This window comes from Coenobita brevimanus, chromosome 51 (assembly GCF_032717465.1).
Source record: "Coenobita brevimanus isolate Jiangsu-jjx chromosome 51, ASM3271746v2, whole genome shotgun sequence".
NCBI lineage: Eukaryota > Metazoa > Arthropoda > Malacostraca > Decapoda > Coenobitidae > Coenobita > Coenobita brevimanus.
The window spans coordinates 36,554,824-36,567,255 of NC_137004.1; the positions used below are offsets into that span (position 1 = coordinate 36,554,824).

Consider the following 12,432-nt stretch of genomic DNA (forward strand, 5'->3'; position numbering starts at 1 on the left):
GCCACACAGCTGACAACTTCCCCAGCTGCATTCTGCCTATGGCCCTGATCGTGGTATCAGTAACAATCAATGGTCAAGGGGCAAGCATTGGATCCCGTCTCCAAATCTTTCCTGCTCCAGTCAAACCCTTCATTCAGCAATTTGTAATACTCTTTCGCAAGCATCCCAAATATTCTAACAATCCACCACTACCCTTTCTCCATTCTTCATACATACCCTTTCTTCATCATTCTTCATACATACCCTTTCTTCATCATTCTTCATACATACCCTTTCTTCATCATTCTTCATACATACCCTTTCTTCATCATTCTTCATACATACTCTTTCTTCATCATTTTTCAAACATACCCTTCTCCATCATTCTTCATATATAGCCTTTCTTCATCGTTCTTCATACATACCCTCTCTTCATTCTTCATACATACCCTTTCTTCATCATTTTTCACACATTGCACATCTAAATCCCTGTTGTCTATCTGTTTAACCACCTTAAATACCACATTACTCCTTTCAGAAGTAATTAGGTAGTCCAGTAAAATTCTGAGACTCATACTTTGTCCTGTATTTCTCCTCTCTGACTCAACACCTAGTAGCCACGTATTCCTCTCTAATGCCACGCATGTTTCATTTCCAAGTGTCCTTTTTCTCCTTAGCTGCGGCATTTACACCCCTATCCCACCGCCACGTTATTTTATCTTGGTGGATCCCTTGTGGATCCACACACCGAATCAATAACTCTCAAGGGCTTCTTGAGAACTCTGTATTGTTCATATAAGCTTCTGTCTACGGCTTCCTGTTCAGCCACCATTCGACTAATCTCGCTGTACAGTAGTAGGCATCCCATGCTGCTTGTTTTTTCAACTTCCTTATTTTCTTCCTGGGTATATAAGTCCATTTCTGTACTTCCCGAATCTTTTGTACCATGTAACATATCAGTAATTTGTGTTGCTGCACACACTCTTTGCCCTGTATAACCTTCCTATCCTTTACTAGCTTCCTATTCGCCCTCCTGGCCAAGAAATAGGCGATCTGGCCACTATTACCCCCAGATTCGTATGTTATGTTTTCTTTCTTCCGAAAAACTGCTATGCAGAACCATGCTCATTGCATCTCCAAGGTCTATACTTTCACCTTCCGCATTCCTCGTGCCATATGTGTATCCCTTGTGCACCCCTTAATGTTCTTGTGCAGCTGCACCCACGTCCATGATAATCCCCTCCCGAAACTACATTCTCATCATCCCCATACCAGCAACCACACACATCAGATTTAATAATCTCAGAGTGTCTTCCTCATCCAAGTTGACCTGTGGAGCAATATGGTTCTGTCTCTGTCTCTGATACAACTCCTCACTTCCAGGGCCGGAAAACATCCCAACCGAGCTCCACATCCCCCGCAACCTGATCAACAACATGATTGACCAAATCCTGGTAACTGCCGATGTGGAAACACGCAAAGCAGAGATTGCCACCTTCAACCAGGTCAGTGAACAAAAATATCTAGTTAGCTGAATGACAGTTGCGCTCAGTGTTTTTATTTTAATTGCGTTATGCATATTAGATTAGCAGTACCAGCAGCAGCAACAACATGCACCTCAAATCCTGGCAACTCATTTCAAGCATATTAGGTGACGATAGCCAGTATCTCTTCGCTGATGGGCACTGTATGAGTACCAACCTCCAACCATCCCTCACTAGCGGCATGACAAGATTTTAGCATAGTAATGCTATGTTTAGCATATTTCCAGAAATCATTGCTCTAGCATAAAATTTAGCATATTGTCAAATCTGGCATAATTTTAGCATAATTTGATGAAATTTGGAACTATTTTGGCGTATTTTATATTAGATACCAAAGTAAATACTAAGGTTAGCATTACACTCCCACATTTTTCAATATACAGTAAATGTCAGGACAAACTTGCCTAGCCCCGGGTGCCTACGCTCCTCTGTGGGGCGACACAGGATTAGATGATGGATGGATGGATGGATGTATACTGCAACTCTTGATCAGGGTAGCCAAATCAGCTAAGTTGCAAAATCTAGAGATTTCAGTACTTATATTGCAGCATAGGCTAACTTTTTACCTAACGGCTAACTGAATTTTCTGGAGGAATTATTTTTCACTCATAACCCTGGAATTTTCTAGAGACAGTAATTAATAGGTTTAATAAAGGACAGATACTTGTTTAATATGAACATCATGAAAGGAAAGTGTGAAACAATCCGTACTTTGCCATACATTTAGCTTGCGGTTTATTACCGAACTTAGAAAAGGAAATCACTGGGTGTGGCGGGTGGACGTGTACAGGTTACGGTCTGATAATGATATGGGCTGTTACAATTAACAACCTAGTAATACCACATTAGTCTTTAAAAATAATAGAAGCCGAATGTATTAAGAACAACGAAAGATTTAGTATAATTTACGCCAATCTAGGATAATTTAATCCACTATATAGCATGTTGCCGCTTTAGAAAATAATCTGGTCACCCTGCTCATTAGACTCATAAAGGCCAATAATTAATACTCTCCTCACCTACCCCCTTAAGGAAGGAGGCTGATTTACTGCTTTATATATTTTTTTTTCTTTCTCTCTCTCTCTCTCTCTCTCTCTCTCTCTCTCTCTCTCTCTCTCTCTCTCTCTCTCTCTCTCTCTCTCTCTCTCTCTCAGGTATCTATACGTCTGCCTATCTACGAGAAAAGAGGTTGCAATTACATTTTAATGATTACTCTGATGTTCTCTCTCTTTCTCTTGGTCAGAACAACCTGTGGAAGAAAAAAGGACTGTCCGTGATGCCGCAGCTGTATCCGTACGCTGTGTCACCTGTCTATCCCTTTGCCTCCCTCGTGTCCGTCAACGCAGCGGATGGTTCTGTCACTATCTCACACGGTGGCATGGAGAGCGGCCAGGGAATCAACACCAAGGTCTGTCATGGTCAGGAAAAGGAAGGGCAAGGATGGTTAGAACATGGTCAACAGTAGGGCAGGGAAGGGTAGGGCTAGGAGGAGCAAGACAACTGCAACGTAACTATCTCGCATGATAGAATGTAGTTTGAAGAGGTCCTGAGCATAATGTTAGTTAAAGACAGGGCAGGGTACGGTACGCCGCGGCAGGGAAAGGCTGGATAAAGCAGGATAAAAGACACAGTAAGGCAAAGCAGGGCACAACCCGGTAGGATACGGCAGGGTAGGGTAAAACACAACTGGATAGGATAGGATACGGTAGGGCAAGGCAGCGAGGGTAAGGCAGATCATGGTAGGAATGGGCAGAGAAAGGTAAGGAAAGACTGGATAGGGCAGGATAGGGTAGTGTAGAATAAGATAGAATACGCTAGTGGCAGGGGTAAAGGAGGACAGAGAAAACAGAGATGAAGTTATGAAATAGGATAGTGAGGACAGGGAATGACAGGACAACTGAAATAGTATTCAAACCTAAACTAATGTAACTTAATCTAACCTCTTACCGTATTTTTCAGGTGGCCCAGATAGCAGCTAAAGAACTGGGCATCCCTCTGACCACTATCACCATAGTTCCCAATGACACACACGCCAATGCCAACTCCAAAGTCACTGGCGGCTCCGTTGGCTCCGACATAGCAGGATACGTGAGTCTTTGTTGAACACTGAATATAGGTGCCCTTTTCATAGATTAGATGTAGGATGATGCTGATAGACTTAAGCTATCTCACATACACGTGCGCAGATGCGCAATGCACACATGCACACGCATATGTACATAAGCACAGACACAAACTCAAAATTAATTTTTGCTTCTTTTCCACATCAAACTATTCCCCATCTTTCCAACTCTGAATCAAGTTCGTTCACCTTTCTAACCTCGAAATCAAGCTCACCACCATTATAACCTCACATATTCTAGTTCTCCAATTTTCAGATTAGGCAGTCACACTCCTCAAACCTCTACATCAGATTGTTTTCCCCTTATTTTTTTTTTTTACCTCAGTATCGGATTCTACTGCCCCTCTAACTAGAAATTCAATCTGTCATGCTTCTTACTTATTAATGTAACTCTTCTAGAACGTTGGCGAGGCATGCAAGCTTATCAAGGCACGTATCGATGCTGTGAAAAAAGAGAAGGGAGTGAAAGAGGCAACATGGCAAGAGTCAGTCCTCCTAGCCTTCAACAACGGCGTGGACATCTCTCAACGCTTCATGTAAGAGAGAGAGAGAGAGAGAGAGAGAGAGAGAGGGAGAGGGAGGGAGGGAGATTGAGAGGGAGACTGAGAGACTGAGAAACTCAGAGACTCAGACGGAGGGAGAGAGGGAGAGAATTATAATTTGTTTTATAATTTGTGACTTAAAGACCTAGTTTAAGACTGGGTTAGGTTTACAGTCAGTTGGAGAGATCGCTGTGTTGGAGAGTTCATTGCTAGGAGAGTTAGCGCTCGTTTTAGAGAGTCAGAGGAGTAAATAGAGACATCAGTAAATGGTACCATACACCCTTACATGTCACTCCAAGGGCTCTACTTCGTAACCATCAGTACTATCACATACTGTACTTTGTTCTCTGCTCAAGACATGTATGCTAATATTAAGAGGATGTTTTTGACATGTGGAAAAGCAGTGAGGACTGTATTTAACCCCTCTGAATCTGGGTGACATACTTTTTCTGGTTATTCTTGTTGCGACCAGATGATCTTATTCAGTTTATTTTATTTTTTTATATATAACCCATCTTACTTTCTGTTCAGTATGCCTACCTTAAGCTGAGTTAACTGCGTGAGATGGAAGGAAGGAATTAAAATCATCTAACTGAAACCGTTAATAAAACTGAAATCCGTATACTGTTCCCTGCCAGAGATTGTATTCTACTCGTAAGTGGCTTTGGAAATTTCGCGCCAACTGTCATCGATTTGTTTGGCATGTTCCACCTTGATATCCTCGTGTGAGCTACTGATGTAAATTATGCCGATATTAAAACGTAAATAACACAAGGGAGACACTTGTGATGCCTTAGACAAAATAAGCCGCAAATGATGAGACACGAAACCTTATTTGCCACCCTTAGTCAGTATTGGTCTTGTGGTGTTAGAATACTCCCCTAACACCTGACCGACGCCACGCTTGCCCATATTTCGTTCGTTCGTTCGTTCGTTTTAAGATTTCCTCCACCTATAGTGGAGGCCGGGCCATACATTAGCCCGGTCGGTGGGGTTAGGCTTTGGTGTGAAGGGGGAAGACAGGCCGTGTGAACAGGGCGGACGTGCCGCCCTGTGCACACTGTTTCTTAAGCTTTTGAAAAATAAAAAATAAAAAAATAAAATAAAATTAGGATGGAGGGTACTAGCAGTTTGTATGACGTCCACTGCAATGTCCGACATTCTCCTCGGAGGGTGAGTGAAAGGAACTTTACACCTTTCCATATGTTGGCCAGGTACGTAGCAGGAAGATGTTTTTTTTTATTTTTTTTTTTAATCAGTGCTTGAGAGTGGAAATGTAGCACTTATTATTATTACATTTTCTCTGTCATCAGTATGACCCAACTATAATTTTTTCACCTTAATTTGACCCAGAGTTTCTTCCATTTGCAACTTATGAAGCTCTGTGGCAGAAAAAGACAATACTACGGCCTCACATCCTTTTCATAGCACTTATATGTGAAAGGCGTAATGTTCTAGTATTAATGTTACTAAAACTCAGCATTCAAGAGGGAAACATCCAATTTTAGGCCGAAATATAAGAAAAGAAAAACTACAATATATGTTAGTATTTTGAAGGATATACCGGCACTACCAACCCGCACTTCAGACATCTTTTCTGGTCTTGTCAGATGTACGAACCGACAGGAAGCAAACATATGCTAGCATTTGGAAGGACATATTACCAGAGCCCAGTTTTAATTATATTTATCTATGTTCATCTCTTGCCAAAAATCAAGTTTGTCAAATCAGTTTAGGGTGGCCGTGAAATAAACGTTTCTGAGCCTTTCTGTTACAACTCCTCATCGCACACTCGTCGCTCTAATCAACCTTCCTTCAAGCACAGTTTATTCATGCACATGTGAAGAATAATTTAAAGTCCGTCTGTCTTCACATCACTACTTCCCACCACTTAAAGCCCGCCTCCCTCGTATGGTTCTCGACTTTATATTCCTACCTGTTTCTTGTTCTTCCTCTCCCGTACATCACAGCCCTTTCATTTTATTCTACCACTTCTTTCTCAGCCCACTTCATATCACCCTCACATTGCAACTCTAGCCTTCTTTAGCCATCCGATAGGACCCGGGTTCGATACTTAGGTCGGCCATGAGGCCTTTAGCTAGTCTCTTTACTCCAGCCTGTTCGTTATTGCTTCTGGATCAAGGCTCAACTGATGGTGAATCCGGTAGAATGCAAGGCCCCAAGGACGTTTTTATAATAGAGCAGCGTACCTGCCCGGTTATATTGGTGTCACCGCGTGAAGGCATTCCTCGCCAGAAACAGTCTGTTTGCACAGAATTGAAATAGGGACATGGATTATGAGTTTGAGGACTGCGTGTCGTAGTCACTGGCATGGTCGGGACCTGGTAATATGTGAATGTCCCATTTAATTATCCCAGTATAGCACCATAGGTATTAATGTCTTCTCACGAAAATCCCTCCATTTAATAGAAAATGTCGCGTCTCTTTACTCTCCCTCAGAAACGGTCCAGACGAGGTGAAGGGCTATGCAATCTTCGGAGTTTCTTGTACGGAGGTTGAACTAGATGTGCTTACTGGACAGTTCGTGGTAAGTGTGTATGAATGTGTTCTGATTCAAACCTCACTGTGAACTAGGATGGCCATTTCCGTATCCCCACAAGGGAGGACACAAGGTGTCAGTGATTCACAGTACCCAGTATGAAAACCGTAGCCTATACAGGTATGTTACTTGACGCTGCATCCTGCGAGAGGTGGCATTTACAATAGGAATTCTTGGCATTTCTGCTCTACTTAACAACGATCCCTCTTTGCACGACACACCACCACCCTACCTTACAAACTCAAACTCCTATCAACCATCCAGTTTTAGCTTCCCTCTACTGCTCACGACCACCTAATTCGTACATTCTCATAGTCAGTCACTCACTAATATGGGACTGTTGGGATTAGCTTCATTTCTGTTCACTGAGTGATGTGATTCTGTTTATTGAATAGAAATTATATCTATTGTTAAATGAAGATATTCAGTTATTCCTTCAGTTGAGAAATTATCCAAGGAATAAATGATCACTGAAACTTCAGGATAATTCTTGCTCTGATTATACTTGTATGGAGCTGATTCTAAACATGCTACACAGAGTAAGATCTAAATGTGTAGTCGCAATACGTGGATTCATACTGTATTATGATTCTTCCGCCCTTTCACTGTGTGTGGCTTTGTTTTCATTTATCAGTTCAATGAAATGCGCATTTCTTTTCACATGTGCTTAAACCAGTAAAGCAAAAGCTCATCTGGAGTGATAGATTGAATATTTTCTAATGAACCCCCTTTCCCTCAAAATAATAATAATAATAATAATAATTAGCGTCAGTCCAGTGGTTACGCAGGACAGAGAACAGGGAGCTCAATAGCCAGATGTCTGGCCACCTTGCAGTGAACATGGTCTGATGTGTACCTCATGTTTTTATACAGGTGACTCGAGCAGACATCTTGGAGGACGCTGGCAACAGCCTGAGCCCGCTGGTGGACATTGGACAGATCGAGGGCGGGTTCATCATGGGTCAAGGTCTCCTCACATCAGAGCGCATCGTGTATGATCCCACCACTGGAGAGAAACTGACCAACAGCACCTGGGTGAGATGATTAAAACAAAATACTTCGTAGGCCTGGTGGTCTGCTGGTTAGAACGACCCGGTCTGAGTGACGACCTTGCACAGGTTCAGTCCCTTAGAGGTTACTGGAGGCATTTCGGTCATGCAGTGGCAACAAAGAAAGATTAACTTCAATTGTAAAGAACCACAAAAGCATAGGTTAGGGAGCTTACACCTTAAAGGAGTAAAAAGGAATTATCTGTAATCTATACACCCCTTCCTCAGTCGCTGCCTTCTATCTACAACGCTAGTCAATAAAACTTATTAATTTTTTTTTAGTGGTAGGTGGTGGCGACCATCATCCACTCACTTGATGTAGTGCTACCTACTTCTTCCTTAGCCTTTATCATTCTTTTTCTGTGCCTGCCCTCCTCTCTTCCTATTTCTCCCATCTTTCCTGTTACTGCTTATTGCATTTCTTTCCGTTACAGGTGGCTTTACGTTGAGTGACAAGCCAAATGGTTTCCTGTAAGCCAAGAAACCATTTACAACTCTGGGTGGTAACCATATAACCAAACCATACGTGCTCCCTACATGTCAAGTGGGTTGGTGGAGGGTTAGTGCCCCTCCATGTAAAACAAATAACTCAGAGTCAAATGGCCACCCCGTACGGGATTATGGCGTAGATAGAATTTTTCTGCGACCACAATCACATTTGGTAGTAATGCTTAACAAACATATGAAACATGAACATTATTAGAAGCTGCCATGGTATCCTCAGTGAACCTCACATTGTACTAAAAAAAAAAAAAAAAAAATGACATGGAGGGGATGTACTGGTGGCCAACCCTTATGTGACAGGCAGTCAGATTATATTCCTTCGATATTTTGCCGCCATTGCCCCACTCTGCCTCTTATTTCTCACTTTTTTTTTTTACCCCCGTGTTTTATTGTGTTCATATATTTCCTGTCTGTTCCATCACACTTGTCTCTTTTAAGAATCTTCACATCCCACCCAACCCTTTCATTCCAACTGGACAACAGCCTTGCAAAACCAGTTTCATTATTCGTAAATAATTTTCCCTTAAGTTCAACAATTTCTCCCGACGCCCCCCCCCCTTTTTTTTTATGCCATGGCCATATTTAGTCGGGGGATACTCAGGAGGGAGAAATGCATAGGGCGATGTGATGATGATGATTATGATTTTCACTCGAGATTTAACACTAATGATATGCTAAATTCCAGAACTACAAGCCGCCCTTCGCCATGGACATCCCTGCAGACCTTAGGGTGACGATCTTGCAGAACGCCCCCAACCCCATCGGTATCCAGTCCTCCAAAGGTAAGCAAATCACCTATCCACACTTTAGAAACACTTACTATAATTTTTTTTTTCATTGCTCCTCCTTCAGTCCATTTAACCCAGTTTAACATAGACCATGTACTGAAAGGGATAAGGTGCATTTTATTTAGCTACACTTCTTGTTAAACCACCGGGTTGCACCTGGTCACAGTAATTAGGTAATACTCAGTTAGGTTACACTATTGGATCGAACTTTACTGGGCCACACTTCACTGGATTACTTAATCTGGTCACACCACTATTTCACACTTCATTGAGTCACACCTCACTGGGTCACACCTCACTGAGTCACACCTCACTGGGTCACACTTCACTGGGCCAGTTTTCCTACAATATCATCCTTCCAATTCTTCACTTTTTTTAAAACTAATTCTCCTCTAATCTCACTAATTCACAATCCTTCATTAATATTTAAGTAATTTTCTGATCTTTGACTAATCCTTAGCTACTTCTCATTCAGTCCATGTAGTCCTTACTTTCTTCTTAAGTCCTTCACTTCTTATCTAATTATATCCAGTGCTTAACTAATTATCCCCTCTCCCTTCCCAGTGACTGGCGAGCCTCCCGTGTGCCTGTCGTTCTCCGTGGCCATGGCCCTTCGTCAGGCGGTGGCCAGTGCTAGGCAGGATGCTGGCACCACTGGATGGTTCCAGATGAGTAAGAGCACACAATCACTTTTTGTTCAGTACTTAGGATATTTAGGAGGTATTCTGCACATGTAATGTTTCCATAATGTACGGAAAAGTTTGGAGCTTAGCAGTTATTGTCTGCCTTAACGCCTTTCATACAGACGATAGGCGTCAGCGTTTTTTTTTTTTTTTTTTCCTTGTTTCTATTCACCCAGCAGCACAATTAGGGACTAGAATGTCAGGTACTGATTACTGCGGGTCGTATTCTTCGGAAAGACTGGGGTCAAGCGAAAACTTAATGTCTGCTTTCATGGCTCGTGCTGTCGATGGGCATTAATCCTGAGGTAACCAGAGTTCCGCTCCCTGGTTGGTCAGTCTGATGGGCATTTTCTTTCCCACTTTCATCCATGTTTATTCAGCAGTAAAATCATGTACCTGAATTTAAGTAGAGTTTTGCTGTTCATCTGCTAGAAGACTATTTAAGATTCTGATAATCAATACTTATCCCTTTGGAATGTTGGATCTGAGACTGATCTACCGTAATTCAGATAATTTAAGCCGTCATAGACCGGCTTCTGTCCCTGGTAATATCTACTTGCTGATAAAACTGACCACCTCTCCCAGTCTGTAAGAGATAGCATATTTGACTGAAAGGCCAGAGAGTCATGATTTTAATTCCAGGGTCGTCCGCGACATTTGCACACTTTTCACCATCGTCCGTTGGTACAGTAGGCTATATGCGCAATAAAAATTATAATGACTGTATGTATGCTCGGAATATTTCATCTTTTTGTCATTTACGGTTTGTGTGTGAGCACACATGTTGGATTAAGTCTCGACACTTGTTCCTTGACAAATAATCTAGTAATGGGCTGATGAAAATGAAAAATTTGGTTTTGAAGGACTAACTGTTTGTCATCTAACTACATTGCTTTGACAATCCTTTCCCAATTCAACCCCAGTCCTTCCCTAATACGAGGCACAATCCTTTCCTAATGTAATTATAATACGGTCCACATTACCAAGTATTTCAACCGTATTCCTTCCCTGATCGTTGAATCTGTAAACAACAGCCGTCCCTAATTCTTAAATAATATAAATCTAATCCTTTACTATCTATCCCTAATCATTTTCTGATTTAACCGTTGGCTTTCCCCAATCCAAATAAAATTAATTGTTAATCTATTACACTTCTCAAATCAAATCATAATCCTTCTCAAATCAACCATAATCCCTCCCTAATCAAACCCAGTGCTTCCCTAGCCCAGCCATTTTCATTTAATTTTACCCCAGTCCTTCCATCATCTACCCATATTCCGTCCCCAGTCTATCATCATCATCCTTCGCTAATCGCTGACTGTGCCTACTCTCCATCGCCCTTGAATAATATAAGGTCACTCATTCCCTAATTTAACCTTAAGCCAACCCTAATCCTTATCTAATACTGGACTAATCCTTATCTAATCCACGACTAACCCTTCCCTAACTCTTAATCCTTGCCTAATCCTTTCCACATCCGGGATTAAACCTGGCCTAACATGTGACTCTTCCCCAGACGCGCCCCTCACCACGGACTATCTTCAGCGTCTCTGCCTGGTGGATACTTCTAGACTTACCCTCAGTTAGGCCTCCCTATGGACTACCTCATGTTGACAGTAGTTTGCATGCTTAATCACTGCCTTTCAACATTTGTCTTTATTAAGGCATGGTATTGAACCTATAGCTGTATAACAAATTAATATATATAGAAAAAACACATGAATAGACTATTCAGCCTGTATCATACAGTGGATTCACTATTTCCTTCGTATAATTTCGTTAGTAATGTGAAACACCTGTAGTGCATACAGTTATTATAGTGATTGTTTATAAGTAATGGTTAATGGAGGCTGGGCACAGATACCGTTGTCATAGTTACATAGGAACAAGTGATTATTGTAAACTGATACTGGAAGAGCACCAGGATATTTGTACTGTATATCAAGACTTGTATTACTTGCCCGTGGTCAGAACTTGAGGTCGATGTATCAATGATATTTTGGGCATATCCAGTTCATTATACTGGAATTAGCTATGGCAAAGTGTGACTTGCTGGAATACAGGGTAAGTGATCCCTAGTGGATGCCTCGTCTGCCAATCATTTATGGGCCTGACACACATTCTTAGATGTTAGGGTGTAATGCAAGTGATTTTGAAATACGGCCTTAAATTAATGAAAACTCAGAAACTCAGATCATTAACTGAAGATATGCATGATGGGGCTTAGGCAATGTCAGTCTGTGGATAATCAGGTATACTGTTAATCGGTTAGCTAAATATGATTTACATTAGGCACCTGTATAGACAAGTATATGGTTAATAAGGAGATATATAAATAATCCAGGTACAATATTTGTATAATCATGTAATTATATGGGTGAGTAGGTATCTGTTTAGTCAATCTTATGGATAATTGCATAATTGTCTAATCACATGGATAACCAGGTATCAGGTCACTCAGGTAATTGAATAACCATACTACTGTACTGGGTAATGAAATACTGTACATGGATTACTGGGACTCTCAGTAATAAGGCATATAAACAATCACGTATATAGGTATCTGACTATTCATTAAATAGTCAGCTATATAGATGGTCAACTGTATAAACAATCACATATATAATAATCAGATATATAGATCACTATGTATATGAGTAA

At 41.4% G+C, this 12,432-nt stretch overlaps 1 protein-coding gene across 1 annotated transcript in view; it reads left to right on the forward strand.

The window, feature by feature from the left end:
- Window positions 1-11,358, forward strand: part of LOC145400215 (xanthine dehydrogenase-like) — a 38,261-nt gene extending 26,903 nt beyond the window's left edge. The window contains exons 22-30 of the mRNA XM_080272730.1: window positions 1,363-1,484; window positions 2,767-2,931; window positions 3,483-3,611; window positions 4,045-4,181; window positions 6,648-6,735; window positions 7,621-7,782; window positions 8,986-9,082; window positions 9,653-9,760; window positions 11,288-11,358. Coding sequence (XP_080128856.1) covers window positions 1,363-1,484; window positions 2,767-2,931; window positions 3,483-3,611; window positions 4,045-4,181; window positions 6,648-6,735; window positions 7,621-7,782; window positions 8,986-9,082; window positions 9,653-9,760; window positions 11,288-11,358 — 1,079 coding nt within the window. The remainder of the gene's footprint in view (window positions 1-1,362; window positions 1,485-2,766; window positions 2,932-3,482; window positions 3,612-4,044; window positions 4,182-6,647; window positions 6,736-7,620; window positions 7,783-8,985; window positions 9,083-9,652; window positions 9,761-11,287) is intronic.
- The last annotated feature ends 1,074 nt before the right edge of the window (window positions 11,359-12,432 follow it).